General features: G+C 33.4%; 1 protein-coding gene across 1 annotated transcript; it reads left to right on the top strand.

Moving 5' to 3' along the window:
• Nucleotides 1-619: 619 nt before the first annotated feature.
• LOC150100985 (tektin-B1) lies at nt 620-18775 on the top strand. Its single transcript, XM_090402069.1, has 7 exons — nt 620-711; nt 4513-4698; nt 7600-7842; nt 9848-10062; nt 11284-11506; nt 16523-16746; nt 18322-18775. Exons 2-7 carry the CDS (start codon nt 4522-4524, stop codon nt 18602-18604), a joined length of 1365 nt encoding a protein of 454 aa, XP_090258195.1. The 5' UTR covers nt 620-711; nt 4513-4521; the 3' UTR covers nt 18605-18775.
• Nucleotides 18776-19364: the final 589 nt, after the last annotated feature.

Below are 19364 nucleotides of genomic sequence, written 5' to 3'. Positions count from 1 at the left end.
TTTTTATCTCCGAAACTCCGGTTTTTCGTCCCACAAACACGCAAATAGACTAGAAAGATTACTTAATTAACAGACAAAAATATTGTTCAGTTGGTGGTTGATTGTGTAGCGTTAACGGTGAATCGCGTGGTGTAGAATCATGATGATCTCGGACTCCATGAAGATATCATGTAATAATAATATGGTTACAAAACCACAAGCGATATACCCTAAAATTATAGCTTTTTATACTATTTAAAGAAAGGGTATTAAATATCCGTCCTTTTTTTTTTTCAGCCAAATATATTGAAACTATAACGTTTCGAAAATGCCCGGAGGACCTTATGCAATACCTAAAATATTTAGATATTGCACTACTTAAATGACAACTAGATTTTGTGTCCAGAAGTCTGTACATAATTTTTCTTACTGATTTTCTTTCTGTGATGTTTAAGTATGACAGACGAAAATATTAATTCAAACAATGCACGTCATCAAATTATCAATTTTTTCCCTTTCCTGCTTACGACGATATCGCCATCTAGTTGCTTTTGTATATATACAAAACGTGTTGCCATAGAAACACATTTGTATTTTTTGTGTGATTGTTTCTATCCTATTGCAACGGGAGGGCGAGTAGCAGTTGATGGTTGCATCGGTGGCCAGATTATTTTATAAAAATATACGAAATATATTTGCGGAGGTATATTTTCCTAATAAAATACAATAAAGGTAAGATGAACTGTAAATTAAAGCATACGCATTTTGAAATTTCATTCCACAACAAATAAGATAATGTATTAAAGACATTAAAATAGATATATTTTGTTAGTAAATAATTTTAGAACGGAACATCTTGTTGCAGAAAAACAAAGATGTAGTTTTAATAACTTGCGCATGAAATAAATTGTAACTAAGCAAGATCATTTCTGTACATGAAACTAATTGAAAATGAAAGCCATTTTCTTATAAGTAATGAACTTATTTTATCAATCAGCTGAATGGAATCGTAATACAGAATTCACAACGTATTTGGATTTGCCATAATCAAGCATAGACCGAAATAATTCATTAAAGAATGATTTAATATTTTCTCTAATATATTTATTATTAAGTATATAGTCACATACTTAATAATTTATTTCCAGATCAGTGGCGGCTCGTGGCTTGAAATCATGGGGTGCTGCAACTTTCGAAATATACATTGGATAAAATATCAAAATTATGGTTAAAAAAATAATTAAACATGAAAAAATATGTTTATTATCGCTAAAATTATACAGTTTAGTATAATTCAAAATTACTTAAAAATAAAATCCATTCCTTTAATTGTAATTAAAGGAATGTATTTATAATTTTTGGACATTACAATTAAATCCTTTAATTGTGATGTCCAAATATTTAAAGAGACGGAGTAAACACTATAAGCACTACGAACATCTGCTACTGGTGCAAACTGCATATAAACAACAGTGGAACTGCGCGACGTGCAGTGCCGCATTACGCTAATAGCGCGCATCTCACTATGACGTGCATATGCTTGCGGGCGTAACAATATTACACTGTGGTAAAAACAGTGCTGTTAGCGTCCTTCCCTCCTAAGTGCTACAAGATGGATTTTTATTATTTTTTATACAAAATAAGAGAATTGTATAGGATTGTTGATGATAAAATGAAATATTACAAGCAAATACAAATAAATCAATAAATATATTTATATTGGAGAAAAATTGGGTGTGCTGCAGTTCTGTAGTGCCCATGCACGAGCCGCCCCTGTTCCAGATATTAAATATTATAAATGTTAATAAAGAGCGTTGACCTTATAGCAGTTTCACCGATCTTAAGGGACTAAATGCAATAATACATTGATTGGTATATATTCAAAATGATATTTGCAGTATAAATTTAGAGGTCACTTTTCTTTTCGGAATTTATATAATAAGGGCATAGCATAGGAGGATAAATTCACAACGATTTGTCGATATCATATCACTCCATTTAAAGTAATTTCCACATGTGATAATGTAAAATCAACGATCCCCCCCCCCCACACACACCATTAAAAGTCGAGGTTTTAGTTGCTCAGTGTATATTTATATATTTATTTTTACCAGTTGGATTATTTATTTATTTTTGATGAAAAGGAAAAAGTATAAAAATCTGAAAAGCAGCGTTACATAATATTATATAATTTATGAACGAGCCTCTCCTGTAGCTTAACTGCGATTTTTGATTCCCTTTCCCAGTAATAACAAGCTTTCATTGGAGTTTTGGAGACCTGCACCTTTCAGGGCTCCCGCTGCTTTTGCAGTTTCATTACATGATGGCGATGCCTCTGTATTCCTCCCGGAATCATTCAGAAAAAAAGAAAATCAATTCAAGAATCCTTTGAAATTTTATCCACACTGGAATGACAACTTTATGAATTTAATTATCCGTAAACAGAATAGTGGGCCGCTATGACCAATAAGGCGCGTTTGCAACTGCTGAGTATACTTTGCATATTCCTCCAGTCAAAGATATCATTTTCAGTTGACATGTAATGTGTCAGCGATATAGTTATGATGGAAGGAATATTAACGAAAACTTGAGTTGTTGAAATTCGGTTATTGTATGACACATTTCCTTCTTAAATGTCTATTATGTATGACACGTAAGTGTACTATAAGTTCTGAAAAGTTAAAATATATTTTATGTGTGTGTGTGTGTGTGTGTGTGTGTGTGTGTGTGTGTGTGTGTGTGTGTGTGTGTTGGAGGAGGCTGAAGTGTGGTGAACTCCAAGTTGACAGCTTAGAGCAGAATTCCTGTCTTATCTAACCTTTTGTCTTCCCACAGCATAATAGCCTATTATTATAAGGTTTCGATCTTTTCATCTGAAGATTGATTTCAATAAAGAATGCCCCCCAAAAAGTGATCTCTTCACCATTGTCAAGTGGAGTGAAGGTAACTAGTGAATTTCATTCTTTTCAAGACACGGTCCTGTTATTTCTCGAAAGAAGGATCATACTTCCATTCCCCTTATTTCTGATAATGCTCCTATTGTCAGTCAAGAACATTTTTCGTTTTTTAGGTTGACTTTCACGTCTAGATTAACGTGAAATAACGCATCACATCCATAGTAGCCCCATTATCCTCTAAGAAACTTGATATTCTTTTTTTACTTAAAACATTCCTTTTCTGTACAACTCCCATTTTATAAATCCCAAATCCGCCCAACGTTAGAATATTGTTCTAACGTTTGTGCACAGAGCCTAAGTAAGTGCATCCACACCTCCCTTAGAATGCTCGATAGTATCCAAAAGATTACACTCCACTTACTAAATGATACTCTCTCCTCTTTCTCTCTCAGTGACTCCTCTAATTGCTTTCTTATATTTTTATGGATGCTCTTTCATCGAACTAACCACATAGCCACCCCGTCTCGATTTTCCTCTAATTATAACTCAAATCATCGTACCAACTTCTCATCCTCATCTTACATTTCTTTTACTGTTCTTTGGAACAGTCTTTCTCATATCACTTTCTTCTGTGAAAGCAACCAGCTATTTTTTTTTACTTGTATGCGAGATTGATATAAAAAAATAAATAAAACACAATTGTCATTTAGATATTTGGTAGATCCATAATTCTACTTGATATTTTGATATCATCCATCATATCGAAAATTTGAGGTCAAGAGATGAAAACGACCTTTAGTTTTCATCTCTTGTTTACCTTAAGTTTGCTTCAATCTTAGTACAACTCATGATTTGTGGGATGAACTGAAAAGACATTCCTTACTTTTATTATTAGGTGACTCCTCCAAGGACTCATCCTGGGAAATACTTTACTCCACTGCACACCTCTCACGTCTCCCCTACTACTAAATCTTCCAACTTCACACAACTCACTATCTCCACTACCTAATCTTCCAACTACATACAACACTACTACCATCAACACACAACGCCATCTACCGCCTACCACCACCAACAATAATATTTTTATCTGTAAATTGCGTGTGTTCTCATGGCCGATTTTCTTGTATGCAGAATGAAAAATCGAGTTTCGAGAAACAAAAAAAAAGGAAAGAAAAAAAAAAACACTTCTACCTCCCTATGCTGCATCTACCATACTGAGGTAATTATAATTAAAAGTAATTAGCGTCTGGTCTAGAGGGGCAGGTACATCACCATTAAACCAACGTATTGCTATTGGCTGTAATTTTTTTTTTTTCTTTCCTGTCTGTAAATTGCATGAATTCTGTTTGATTTGCGGGATGAAAAAATCCTAATTTCGGAGAGTAAAAACCATAGCATTTCTGTATGAGATCGGCTAACTAAACCATTATTTGTAAAGTCTTATAAATATTCTACGAGCAATGAAAGTTCATGGTTGTAGTAAAATCCCTAATCAGTACATATGCAATTCTGGATTTTTTAAAAAAAATATATATATTTTTAACAAAATAATAATAATGAAATAAAATTTTATTTTAAATCTATAAGTCGGCAGTTTTTAAATTATGAATAACTATGATTTTAATGTGTTTAGGTAGTCATCATGAGAAGTACATACTTAGAAAAACCTTTGATGCATTACACCTGGGATGCCTGGCAGTCCTACAATGAAGCGCTGAATAAAATCACGAAGTTCAGAAATATAACTGCCAACAGTGTAAGGCAAGAGGGAAAGCAGTTACGAAGCGATACAAGAAATACGATATCATGGAAACTAAGAGTAAGTAACGCACATGTTGCTAGAAAAATAAAATGAACTTTAATTTGCAGATAATTGATCTTCTCGCCTTTTCAACGTAAATTCAGCTTAAGTTTTACAACTTCGATGAAGATAAACCTCATTTTTTAATCATAATTAAACCAGGATTTTATTCCTTTTTCTATGGGTAAGATTTTCCTTTTCTATAGAGACTTTCAGTTGTCATTTCTGACAACTGAAGGTTCAATATAAAATCGATTTTCAAAATTTCCTTTATTTGTATATACTGGAATTGCGAATATTTTCTTTCCCTTCAATTTTAATCTTCCTGAAAGAAGCAGACGTTTCAATAATCACTTTATTTGTTTATTTGTTTTTTACTCTAGTTGTACAGGATAATACTTCTCAAACAATTGATCGAATATCCTATTGCCGATCTGCTAAGTTTTAACGGAAATAATGTTAACTATACTGCAATTGTGTTTTACCACGGAAAAATATTTTTGTCATTAAAATGAAGTATATATTCCTTCGGAATTCATTTTTCTAAAGAAAAATGAATTATATATATTATATAATATATATCTATTACATATATATATATAATATATATATATTATATATATATATAATATATATATATATTATATATATATATATATATATATATCTTCTGTGAGCGCTGATTTTCTGATGACTTACATAAAAAGTACCCAGTGGATGCTGAAACATACTTCGTAGTGTTGCACAAATTGTGGGAAATATGCAAACAGTAAACACATAAAAGTTTTAGACCGGGTTCGTAATTTTGAAGTTTCTTGGCTGGCATTGTAGTATGAATCTCTGAAAAATCTATAAATTAAGGAAATTTTTGAAATTATGCCAAAATTTTCTTATTATAAACTCTTTGTTAAAAATGTTATAATGCTTTGTTGCATATATTTTGGAACATTCCAGAAATCTATCTCTTAACCAACTCTAAGGTAGCAGAACCCTCCCACAACTTCGGATGTTACTGTATTTGAAATCGTGTGATTCTTAACAATAATACAACATTTCCACAAAAGAACCCTTTCTTTTAAGTGTTTAATTTCAGATCTTTATTGAAAGAATTAAGATGCAGCAGGAGCAAATATCATGAATGACAGATCTATTGGAGTACATTATTTTTTTATTTTAATTTCAGATGAACAAGTTCAATGCTTATGTACAGTTCGGCATCCAACCTATTACTTATCATACCCTTGCCATGTACGCTGCAACATTTCCGAAGTAACCGTTGCGTGTCTTTTTTATTATTAACCCCCCCCCCCAACCTGCTTATTCCGTAAATGGACATCCAAAGCTCTCCAGCGCCCTGTATACTTATTTCTCAGCATTGACTTCTCAGTTTCTTTAAACTGATTATATCGCCTCTTGTTATCTTATGTGAATCAGTTTGAAAGGTTCGTCTAAATTCTCGTTGCACTGACTTAAATATTGCCTACCATAATGAGCACAGAGAGGTGGAATAAGGATCAACATTTTCTAAACGGTTAATTTAATAAGCTGTTTATAAAATGTTGTCAGGACTCGTGGTATGCGTAGTCGTAACGTGGAAGTAACAGAAGACAGATCCTGAAGCACCCTTATGTTCACTTTTAGCTGGTTCATTTTTGAAGTTCCACTGCCAGACCTGTTTGTTATGTGTGTGAGCGTCAGTGGCGCACCCAGAGGAGGGCGAAAAGGGCCCTGTCACCCCCAAATAAAAAGGAAAAAAAAAAAAAAAAAACACTAGAAAATTTTCCAAAAATCTTTTCCTCATTAAAATTAATTTTTTAATTTATGTTGTGTCGCGTCTTTTATGTCTGTACTCCTTATGAATTAGCGATCACATAAGGTGGGAATACCCTATAGCTCTCGGGAATCACGGCTGCTGTGAACGAAGGCGAACGAAGTAGTGCTCGGGCGGACCGAGCGCTAAAAATATTTTTATCCGTTCAACTCGGCTTCCCCCAAAATTAAATCCTGAGTGTGCCACTGACGGGCGTAATAAACATTCTAATTTGCTTCCAACCGATATCCATTAAAAATTTTAAGTATTTTTATTTAATTTAAACTAGTAAACACCAAAAAGGTTTTCACATTTTTCCCCCCCTAGGCAAAGCTGAGATACAGAGCAGTGACATTATTGCGATCTCCATTATTCCCCCCCCCCTTCTCAAAATTGAGAGTTTCGAGGGAAAATAATTACGTCACTGATACAGAAATAGTGTGATTCTTGAAACACTTTTCATCTATTTTCTGGATCTGCATTTCGAGCTCTCAAAAATGGCTCGAAACACCATCAAAATATATGCTGCCGCCCAAATGCTAATTGGAACTCGGATCTTTGTTATTTAATAGGAATTCAAACCTGTTTATTAAATCACATACGAATATTATGAATGTTATATATGTTTATTATATTTATTATCTTTAATTACACTTTATCATGTTTTTTATAGAAGTTTATTATACTATAAAATAATATTACTTATTTTAATGTAATAAACATCCATTGAAACTATTTCTGGACCTACTACTATCTATAACTATATCTACTCTTCGAATATGATCTATACTATGTTCTATAATAGAGAAAGCAATTCTGGATAAATAAATAGATTTTCATTGGCATTTCTACAAACCATAGCGTCTATTAATATTATCGGTGTACAAAAAATTAAACAATTTAGGAACCCTTCACCGAGACTTTTGTGTGTTGTCTTATGATATCATCGTAGGTCATGCCATCGAGGGATTTGAATTATATTCGGTCACCAAGCGGTTGCTCGATATGTTCAGCCACCAAGGCTTTGTAAATATATAATAAATAAAAATATAAATTGATACCTCTATATATTATCAAATAACTGTTATATTTATCTACTTCATGTTTAGGATACAAACTTCCGACTCTCGGATCGCATTAGTGATGTTGAACAATGGTATCGGAATTTGGAAAGAACCCTGAATGAAGTGAAAGATCATATTGCAGGCCTCTCGGATGCCAAAGCCGCCGTTGAACGTACTTTAGTAGAGAACATTCCTTTACTGGAAGCAACCAAAGAATGCCTCAATCTCCAGGAAAGAAGACGGGAAATTGATTTGGTGGAAGATGATGTTTACAACAATTTATTACTGGTAAATAAAGGATCGGATTCATGATAATAGAATAAGAGCATGGGATATAGTAGAGTTTAGTAGTGGCTTAGTGATCAACACAAAAGATCACTACACCATTTCTAAACTCCCTGTTTCAAAAGCGGACGGAAGAAGAGTTTCTCTCTCTTTCTCGTGTTATTTATTTTTCAAATAAAAGTTTTTTTTTTCTTAATAAATATTCTTTTCTAAAGCTAAAACACTTGATCATTTGAGGTATGATTCACCAGACGCCTAGCAGCTTAGCACCTATTAAATTTTGTTTTGTCGATTCGTGCATGTGGTTCTTCAGCTTGATTAGGAAGACTTTACTGAAATTCGGAATTTACAATAGTTACGAAAATTTGTCCAGTTATCTCAGTTTTCAGTTCGGCAGGACCATTTGTTAATGCAGAAATTTTGCAAAAACTTTTCGAAATGATAGAATAATAACTCCGCTTCTGCTAGCTATAATTTAATGAAAATTTATTTATTTAATTTTCTATGTAAATCGCACCTTTGAAAAGCTATTAGTATTATTACCGTCAGTGGGCTAAGGGCTGTATAATCCAGGAACTTTCTTGAGAACATGGAACTTTTCTAAACCACTTCAGGTCTCTCATACTTAGGCCTTAATTATATCACATTGAACAATGAAAGTCATCTACTACTTAAAGACAAAAAAAAAAAAAAACGGCCTTGCCCATGGCAGAACCTACAACCTGTGCTGAAAAAGCAGTTTCGACAACTACTCTGGCAGCATTTAGAAGGTCCAATTTATTTTTTATCTTTTTTTAGTCAACTAAATTGTGGTTTCATTTAAACCATTTCTATTCTATTAGAAAATTTGTGAAATATCTCTAAATGATAGTAATAATTTGTCCTGTAGGATGAAATTTTAATGGAATTTCTATTACACTAAATTTTACTATTACTACTACTACTACTACTTTGAAATTCTGATAAACTGTCGAGTCACTTCAATTGCGGTTTCAATTGGACTATTTTAAAAAAAAGGAACAAAATTCGATGAAACAAAATTATATATCTGCTTTACATAAGCTAAAAAAACGGCTCTAGGTTCAATTGTTGTGTTGAACATTATGTTGTACAGTAGACATCATTACGTCGCTTAGTACATAATGATGTACTTTATAAAAATATTCTAAAGAAACGTTCCTTTTTGTCATTGTTTTTGATCATTTCTTATTTATATTATCTTATTTATCATATTTGATCAACTCAATTGTCAACTTCGAATATATTTGATCAAATCTTGATTTTTTTCTATTTTTTTTAACATAAAAAGAATGAGAAAACATTTTATTTTAAATATTTAAAAATAATTTTCAAATAAACAGTTGCCAAAATTGAGTAAAAAAAAGCCTTCCATGTTAAGTAGCCTATATTTTAATATATGATGGTTAGCATTCTATCTCTTTTAGAAATAGTCTTATAGGAGAAAATACATATTATGCTTCGACTTTTATTAAGTCAAAACTAAATGATAAAATAGACTCGTAGCATAATATTAAGAAGAAATTCTTTCTGCTCTAAAGAATATTAATATAAAATATCAATAATAAATGAAACAGAAATGAACTATAAATCGCATTACGGTGGCTAGGATGGTCCCGGCCAATCCTACAATGACGACATTAAGCGATATCTAGTAAGAAAAACAACAGTGAGTTGGTGTAATTAGCATGGACAGAACATTGTCGGAAAATGGCAGAAATCACTCCGTTCAAGTTGGTGTTGACAAGGTTTTTTTAGCAATCCTCGCAACATTAATCCCCTGTAAGTTTTCAGATAACTCTTAAGACCAGTCCTGCTATCATGCAAAGCTCCCAGATGGTAAGTCTGATATGGTATATCCATTCTTCTGATTATTTCCACTGTGCCTAATGGAATAGTAATGAACAGTGTCATTAATCAATTGTGAATATGATAAATATTTTTGTTAAAAAAATGTGAATTAACAGTTTATTTTTTTTTTCCCCTTCAGGAGTTAAAGTTGCTCGATTCTGTCTGTAATCAGCTACGAGAAAGAGGCCATCAAGGCTGGACACATCTGGTGAAACTGAAAGAGATGTTTGATATATTGACCGCCGACATGAAGGACAAGGATAAAGCCCTTAAGATAGATAATAAACAGCTTTCATTAACTACTGTTTCTCCGCACATCAGTTTTAAACCTTGGCCATTAGAAATCCCGGAAGGGTGAGGAGACTTATTATCTGAAGTCCTTAAATGAACTTTATTGTAATTTATATTATAATATTGGATGTCTCACATCTTTACAGTTCTATAAATTAAATTGAAATAACACATGCTAATTTATTTATTTATTCATATGGAGTTTCCTCCCTTTTCTTCCCCTTCCCTATTGGGGCGAGTTGAGCCCCCTCATGGGGAGTTTAGTATTTATGGCTGTAAATCCGTGTGTTCACGGGGCCAGTTTGCCTGCTTGCGGGATGAAAAACCCCAGATAAACTGGGGGGAAAAACCCTGCTGTCCACGCTCAAGACCGGCTAACTTGGCTATGGCTGAGGAAGATCCTAAGCTCCTCACGTCGGCGATGGGAATCGAATCCAGGGCACTCCTTCCCCAGGCATATGGTTGCGAAGTGCAAAGCCACTAGGCTAACCGCGCGGAACACATACTAATAAAACAAACAAACCAACGAAGAAATTCTACTTAGATACGATCGATCAACTCCCTGAATCACCTACCCTGTGATTTGAGGACCTTAAGCATCCCACTAGTGCAAGTTCTTTAACGAACACATTTCAAAGGCAGAAAAGAACGGAAAGTTATTTTATCCTTATTACTAAAATTGAGACTCTCGTATATTATTATTATTATTATTATTATTATTATTATTATTATTATTATTATTATTATTATATGAGACCTCCAGGGAGTCAAGGACTCATCGAGGGAGACTATAAATCACCCCAACCAGCTTTCACACCTTCCCTTAAATTCATTCACACTGGATGCACTCACTACTCCTAAAGGTAATCTGTTCCACTCACTCACTGCTCTGTGAGACCTAGCTGTAAAAAAATCTAGAAAAATCTTGTTATATATATAACGTATAAGAAAGAAATTTACTTGTTGTTTAGCAAACTTCTTTCTTATAATTTATATAAGAACGCAAGAAAGATAAAGTAATAAAGAAACAGTATACATGTTCCTTTCGAACTCGTCTTGTGTAGATTTTCAATATGTAGCTTATTTAACTGTATAATTTACGTATATTCTCAATTAATAGTGGATGATTTTTCTAGTGATGGAAATTTAGATCAGAAGGTATTGAGGAGGATTCCATCTCCTCTGTAGAGGAATAGTGATGTTCTGTTGAGTTGGTATTTATATATATATATATATTTCTTGTGTTAAATATTATTATAAGTATTATTTTATTTTTTTCTTTAGTTCTATAAGCGAACAACAGTGGCTGGATCACTCAGTTCAAAATAGAGCCAATGCAGAGTTGGAAGTGTCAAAAGCAATGCAGCTTACTAATGCTTCGTGGGCGCTTATCCGGGACACAAATAATGACATTGTGAAACAAAGAGATGCTACTCAATACGCGCTAAGAATACGTCAGCACGAAACCTTGCATTCTCGTGATAGACTAGCTGCCCAGAAAAAGGATGTAAGTCTTTAAAATTTCCCTATTGTTATTGTTACTATTATTATTATTAGTAGTAGTTTCAGACAAGTAATAATAGGCTTGAAGAATAGAATACCATCTCAGAATGCCTCATGTTATACTATAGGTAATCACTTTATACGTACAGAAAGTAAAAATGGAAAAACATTAGCTGTCTCTGGTGGAGAGATGCAGAACTATGTATGTATATAAAAAAACACAGTTAACTCCAAAGCCAGAGCCAGACTAACATTTATTATTATTATTATTATTATTATTATTATTCGTGACACCTCCAAGGAGTCCGAAGACTCATCGCGGGAGGACACCTACTGTACAACTCTCCGTCTCCACTACTACACCGAACCTCTACATTCTACATTTGATGTAGAATTGGTTGCTAAGCTATGGGAAATAATGCATTTATAATACAATGGACGATTATTTATCTAGTATGTACTCAACCTTTAAGGATTTTATGAGTCAAACCAGGACATTATTCAAGGGTAAGGGGTATTTGATTAATTAGTATTTGAAGTATGCAAAAAAAGCATCTGAGTTAAGTATCATTATTGAAAAAATATATAGCAATATACCTTTGCCGTCTTTGCTATTTTCCCTCCAAGTACTGAGTTCAAGTAAGAAGTTTCGAAACTTTGAAAATCTCTGCTTTGACTATAAGTACATAAAGTAACTTCTTTTTTTTTTATCTAAATAAATGAAAAAGACCTGCACATGGATTAATTTTACTTTTATGAATTATTTTAATTACTTGAATATTTGACGTATGAAAACATCTACAAATATTCCAAAACTGCTAATATTCCACTATTTAACGAACATCAATCACATGTGAACTTTCTTTCTGCTTGCCGGCTTTATTATATTGTAACTTATATTATAATACGGCATAAGTACATTTTGAAATACATAATATCACTTATAAGTTATATTATAACTGATAAATCTAAAATATTAAAATAAAATAAAACTTTAAGTATTTAACGCGTAATTAATAACAAACCTACAACCAAAAGAGAAAAAAAAAACGGAGAAAAACATAAAACATTATGCTAAAAAAGGCCAGTTTATCCCCCCATTACTATTAAATATTTTGCATAGCATGACAAGATGCACATGGCCCACAATATATTCGGAAAGAGACAATGTGGTTCAAGCTTGACATAATTGTTGATTTGTTTAACGTATTGGCTAAGGGGTGTTCGAATCCTTTAAACTAGCGCTTCCCAAACTGTGAGCCGCGGTCCTCTTGGGAGCCGTAGGTTTTGTTCATGAGGGCCGTGAAATAATGAAAACAAATTTAAAATATTTTAAGACTAAGTAGATTTTTTTATCTTAAAAGAAACGTATTTAATTTTTATTATTTCTTTTTTGTTATTTTTTTTTATATTTTAATAAAAAAAATCACGTATCGGTACGGGTTCACAAATTTTGCTTCCTGCGTATTTCGGCGCTTAATGAATATTAATTAACCTATGCTTATTCATATAAGTTTCATTTCAAAGGAGAAATCTAAGAATTGCAGTTTCAAATATTTCACCTGATATTGACTTTTTGTGTAGCAGTATTGAAACACATCCATCACATTAAATTGTTATTAAACTTCTTTTATGTTTTTAATTCTTTTTTTATTACTAATCATTTTACGTTTCATGTGCGTGTACTGCAAATGTACAATAACAATATATCTATCTATATAAACATATGAGATAATGTGCCATGTCAAATGTGTATGTAAGATGCTAAAAATGTAATACAGTGGTATCTCGCTAATCCGAACTAATAAAAACCGCGCTCGCTCGGATTGGAGAAAAGTTCGGATTAGCGAATTTCCCCCCAAGAGACAACAATACTAGCGTTTAAGACAAAAATAATTAGATTCTAATGGTACATCATTTTAATTCTGTAAACAAATGAAGTAACTGATAGAAAAAAAGCTACTGTCCTGTAATGCAAAACTGAAAAAATAATACAGCACGCAAGTTTATTTTAGTAAAACAAAAAAATTAATTTGTATGTACCTGTATTGTTGAGGATTCTGATTTAATAAAATTGCATAGTTCTACTGAACTATGCAATTTGATTAAATTTAGCTTCTTGTAAGCTAAACTTTTTTCGAATTCTTCTTCTCGAAGCTGCATAAGCAATAAAATTTTGTGGAATGGCGTATCATTCTGCCTATCCCATACCATACACATATTAAAACTGTCAACTGCCTCTTCATGTTTTTTTTTCTTCGAGTTCTTCATTGTCATCATGGTCTTATAATTCATTCTGTAGCGTCATAATTATAATGTCAGCATCTGATTTGATTTCGAATTCAGTTTCGGTTCTACCTGTAATCCATTCCGTAACATCTGTTTGTGAAATTTCAACGTCTGGATTTATATTTTTAACCAAATTATGCACGTTTGAATTTCCGCTTTTTGTGTATCACCGTAGTTATACTGTACTGTAATAATAATAAAATATATAATAGTTAAAATAATAATTAAATAAAAATAATAGTACACTAAATAATAATACGTAATAAATAAAACTTTTTTTTCTTTCAAACCGCAGTTCGAAAGACTGGAGGGGGTCCGCGCGGTTAGCTTAGTGGCTTTGCGCTTCGCAACCATATGCCTGTGGAAGGAGTGTCCTGGGCTCGATTCCCGTCGACGGTGCGAGGAACTTAATGATCTTTCTCAGCCATAGCCAAGTTAGCCGGTCTTGGGCGTGGACAGCAGGGTTTTCCCCCCAGTTTATCTGGGGTTTTTCATCCCGCAAGCAGACAAACCGGTCCCATGAACACACACGGATTACAGTCAGGAATTCTGACCTAGCCATAGGTCTGATTCGTCAGCCTATGCTGGTTCTCGGAGCCCGGATAAAATTTGGGGGGACTAGATGGTGCCACCATCACACGGAAAGGAAAGATTACTGGAGGGTTCGGACTAAAGAGTTTCGGATTAGCGAGATACCACTGTATTTGCATTTGATTTTTGCAATATTCCCTGTGTATGTTTGTATTGAATATAAATACAATGAATATTACAATAATATATGTCTATATTACGATTTTTTTGAGGGGGCCGTGAAATATTTTAATTTTTCCAAAGGGGGCCCTGACATCCAGAAGTTTGGGAAGCAATGCTTTAAACCGTGGACGTTTGTCAAAGTATTTTGGACAACCTTTATGTCTTCTTGAGTTTATAGCACTTGTCTTTCTGAAGATTCCAAATTAAAAAAAATAAAAATAACAATAATTAATCATAGAACCTAACCTTTTAAACGTGTTTCTGAACTGGGACGTGAAAAAAAAAAGTTAAATAACCCAGTATGTAATATTTAAATATCATCCCGTAAATATTTCTTATTAGCTGCTTGAATTTGTCTTGCGCTGTTCTGACTACTGCTCTGCTGCTTTTCGAATATGATGCTGTGCAAGAGCAGTTAGGGAAATCTGAATATTATGCATAGTTAACTACACGTTTATGTACCTGCAAGAATAAACATCTCAGACAATTACAGACTTAACAATACAAATATATTCTTCAATATTTACATTATGTTCCTTCTTTGAAATAGCTACAGATGAGTGTATATAGCTAAGTGGGCTGATAGATACAGAAATAATACAGAAAACTCTGTTGCAGCTGTTGGGAATTACGGTATTTGAAATTACTGCCAAAGCAATTAAGACTACGCGACCAGTGAATAATATCTGATGTGTGTGTGTGTGTGTGTGTGTGTGTGTGTGTGTGTGTGTGTGTGTGTGTGTGTGTGTGTGTGTGTGTGTGTGTGTGTGTGTGTGTGTTCTCTGTAAGGTTTGCCTGATTACACCATGAAGGACTCGAGTGTCATGGAGATAAAAGCCTGCTTTCACCACTGTTGAAATCCCTTTTAAAGTTCCTCGCATTCTAGATTGCCTTCACTCCCACGTGTTTCCAAACAAACAAGCGAAGTGTCATACATGACCTATACACCCACTTACACAAATATCACCATATTTTAACAGTTCTAAAATTCATATAATCATTATTGCTATATCTACCTCCATGGAGTCCCATGACTCATCGAGTGAGGTTGCCCCACACTCTAATTAATCCATAAATTAACAACTCCACTCCACCCATTAAAGTTTTTTTTTTTTTTTTAATGCTAAGTGTATGTGTCCTATGCCCTATCTGCTCGTGCTAAAACCTTGCTACCTCCTTATGAAACTTGTTAATTCATTTACTATTGAAAAGTTCTTATGGTAAGATTCGAATTTACGTCTTTTCCAACCAAAGGACGCATGTTCCGTCTCATATTCCCTCACCTGCGTTACCTAGGTTGCACACATCAATTATAACTTCTTCATTAAAACTATCTTTCATACCTCACTGCTGAAGCCCATTCCACTTAATTTTACCCTAACTGTACCCTCCCCCCACGATAAGTTGCAAACCTGTCGTGTAGTGCCTTGGATGGGCCAAGAATTAAGTGAAGGCCTGAAAAAGGATGAAATTCATTTCCCATCTAAAAATATTTACTAACATAGATACCCCCACCCACCCACACAAGAATTAAGTGAAGGCCTGAAAAAGGATGAAATTCATTTCCCATCTAAAAATATTTACTAACATAGATACCCCCACCCACCCACACATACAGAGTGGGATTCTAACCGACAGCTTATTGCTTGGAAAGCGAAAATGCCAGTCCCTCTGCTTCCCAGGCCGGTAAATTCCTAGAACTACATATTTCTCAGAACTAACTTACAAGCTCAATTGAGTGCCTTCTCTGTCTCTTATTAGTTAAATTCAACAAATTATGAGTAACCAGGCTAATCTTAGTTTTGTATCACAAAAAATATATTCATTCGTGTTATAAGGGTTTGTTTATATTCATAAAGCTTGGCATTTATAACGAGAAGTTTAAATAAAGCATTATGGATTTTTAATTAAAAAAAAAAAAGAAACTTAGGACATGTATTTGAAAGAGCACATATAAAATTAAAGATGTACTTCGTAGCTCACCAAGGAATATTCAAGAATGGACGAAGAAATGCGGAAATTGGAAGCGGCATTGTACGACACACGAGGACCTTTGAAACTCTGTCATACTCGCTTGGAGAATCGGAAGTGGCGAGACCGCATGGATCTTTGTGAAGATCATACTTCAAGAGGATTGAAAGAGGAAGTTGCTCATCTTGTGGAATCGAGGGAAGCTCTTAACCAGCAACTGAAAGATGCAAGGTAAGTTCAAGGTTTAAGTAAAAAAAAAAAAAAAAATACGATGTAATGTCACGTCAGTTGATTGAAATATTTTAATTTAAATCGTTTAAGCTATTTTAATTAACAGAAATGCTCACTAATTCTTAGAAATATTTAGCTTTTGATGTTTACTGCAACCGCATTTGATTTCCCTCATTTTATCATTAGGCTTGCGATATTAAGCGTTGGTCCAGTAACCCTCTGTAATCCATAATACTTTTAGAAATGCTATCGGCAAACTTGAATTACGTACTACATTTATAAAAAAAAAAAAGAAGAAATAAACAATACCTTCATTTCAATTAATATCTACCGCACTGTTGATTGTACATAGAATCCATGGAATAATTGAACATCCACACAAGTCCCTTCTCTCTTTAAAAAAAAAAAGGTCTGAGACAAAATAGAGAATATAGCTCGCCTCCTACAATATGTTATAATTATTGTTTTGTCAGCTGTCTTCTTCTCATAATTTTTCGGATGTAAATTCAACCAAAAGTAAAGTTTCTCAATCCATTATTATTGCAATTTGTTAAATATGATGGAAGGTACATATATTTCGATCCTTCTGCTACATTTTGAGAAAGGATCCCATATTTTCCACAACACCACTTAGTTGGATATTTTGTCTGATAAATTTCGACTTTTTTGTAGAGAAGTTCCTTCAATACATCAACTAAGACTTCTAAAACCACCACCACTCCTCAGATATTAAAGATTTCAAAATGAGAAGAATATCGCTGTTGGCTAATATGTATTGAGACACGTCTAATACACATAATTGTCAAACCAGAAGTTACGTGGCATGAAAACGTTTAACACGAGCATAGAAGATTGGGTAAATTTCCTAGTGACAGAGGGAGACAATTAGAAGTCTGAGAAGAAACTTGGAGTCTTATGAGGGTGGGGGGGGGTGTTATAGTAGGATGTCATATAGGTTTGTTTTTCAGATTGTAATGCAGATGGACAACTGCATGGCACACTCGGAAGATGAAGAGCTTCCTTTGTTGGCAAAACCAGGGGTTGATTCTTTTCCATAAACATGAAAAAATTTATAGGTTCTTTTGACTTTTTTTTTATTTTAAGAATTAATTAATCGGTCTGTAACAGAAGTGGAAGGAGTTTCTCTCATTTTCTTGAGGGATTTCCTCTAGAAAAATCACAAATTAACCTGAGCACGTAATTACGCATGTAATATATTGTTGATAGTCTGAAAAATAGAAGCAAATATAAAGAAAAAAGGATCAGTTGTCCAAAAAATAATAGAAATAATGAAAGCAAAAAAGCTGTTTCAACCGATATGGTTATTACATTTCTTCTTGGAAACTCTCCACGATGATGAGTGTAGAATTTATATGATGGAAACATATCAATAGTAATGACTAATTTTGCATACGGTACCTTCTTTACAGCTATTGCTGGCTGAACTATTTTTTTTTATTTCTTTCAAAACCGTTGTTGAATAAATAAATAATACAACTTTGATAATATGCATTTCTTTCCTCTCCTTTTAATCTGATGTATTCAGCTAAAATGAATGTATATAATATCTTCTAGAAATGTCTTGAATGGGATTCAGCAGCATTTGAATGAAGTGAGTGAAGATCTACATCGCAAGGAACGTTCTCTGCAGATAGAAAATGAGTGTATAAAGATTCATACCATTCCAAACAAGGCGGCTTATCAGACGGAAATCGGTTGGCTAGCAGACAATACATACTTGCTTTCATCGTTAGAAAGAGGCACATATGAAAGGAAGCTTGCACAAAAGATGCCACCCATGACTATGTCTACTGGAGTTGGAACTAGTCCCATCGATGAAAGGCTGCTGATTGACTGAACATAAATTTAGACAGAACTGTAATTGTTTTGATAAATTTTAGTGAACATGTTTTAATAGGGTAAAATATAACGTAAGTAATAGGGTATACATAAAGGTTGATTTTAAAAAATCGCATAAATTTTACATGTATCAGTAGTACACCTTAACATGATGGTTTACTATTTACCATGATAGGAGTATGTGTTATCGAAAATACTTTAAAATCGTGAGTATTATTTAATGTGGAATATAATTTCTTGAGTGAAATAATAAACTTGCAAATAATATTACAGCTATGTATTTTGATTGAGTTTCATGTATTAAAATATTGAGCCATGATGAAATACGAGAGCGCTGGGGAGGGGGGGAGCAGTGGAAACATTACCAGTTGCCACCTGTTAACATTTCGATTGTGCTTGTGGCGTTACTGTGGCAACACAAGTCCGGTTTGTATCGTTCATACTGACATTTGTTACTTAAGATGAAGACAGAATGGCCATTTGGTAGTCGAAAACATGTTCACAAAAATAGAATTTATTTCCGTGAATGAAGTTCATATTTTGCTAGGTTATAAAAATATGCAGTAATAATACTCCGTTTTGTGATGCATGACTGTACATGAAGTAACTATTTTTCGCAGTCACTTAGCCATTTACTAGGGAGGAAAGTTACATAGAAATATCGTTATTACATGGAAATGATATAAGTAATTTGTATATATGAAAATAAAACAAACTTCGTTTCTACTGCTTTTATCGCACCTATCGCATATACATGT

The sequence above is a fragment of the Typopeltis vanoorti genome, chromosome 12, assembly GCF_054136105.1.
Source record: "Typopeltis vanoorti isolate ZY-2024b chromosome 12, IOZ_Tvanoo_1.0, whole genome shotgun sequence".
In the NCBI taxonomy this organism is placed as follows: Eukaryota; Metazoa; Arthropoda; class Arachnida; order Uropygi; family Thelyphonidae; genus Typopeltis; species Typopeltis vanoorti.
Note: the sequence above shows the minus strand (reverse complement) of the source record. Positions and strands in the feature narration are given on the sequence as shown.

What these genes read in the sequence shown, in the direction of transcription:
- LOC150100985 (XM_090402069.1), top strand. Translation starts at nt 4,522, where the DNA reads ATGAGAAGTACATACTTAGAAAAACCTTTGATGCATTACACCTGGGAT. An exon ending in TAGCTGCCCAGAAAAAGGAT is followed by an intron (nt 11,507 to 16,522) that starts GTAAGTCTTTAA and finishes TGTACTTCGTAG; the next exon opens with CTCACCAAGGAATATTCAAG. An exon ending in CAGCAACTGAAAGATGCAAG is followed by an intron (nt 16,747 to 18,321) that starts GTAAGTTCAAGG and finishes AATATCTTCTAG; the next exon opens with AAATGTCTTGAATGGGATTC.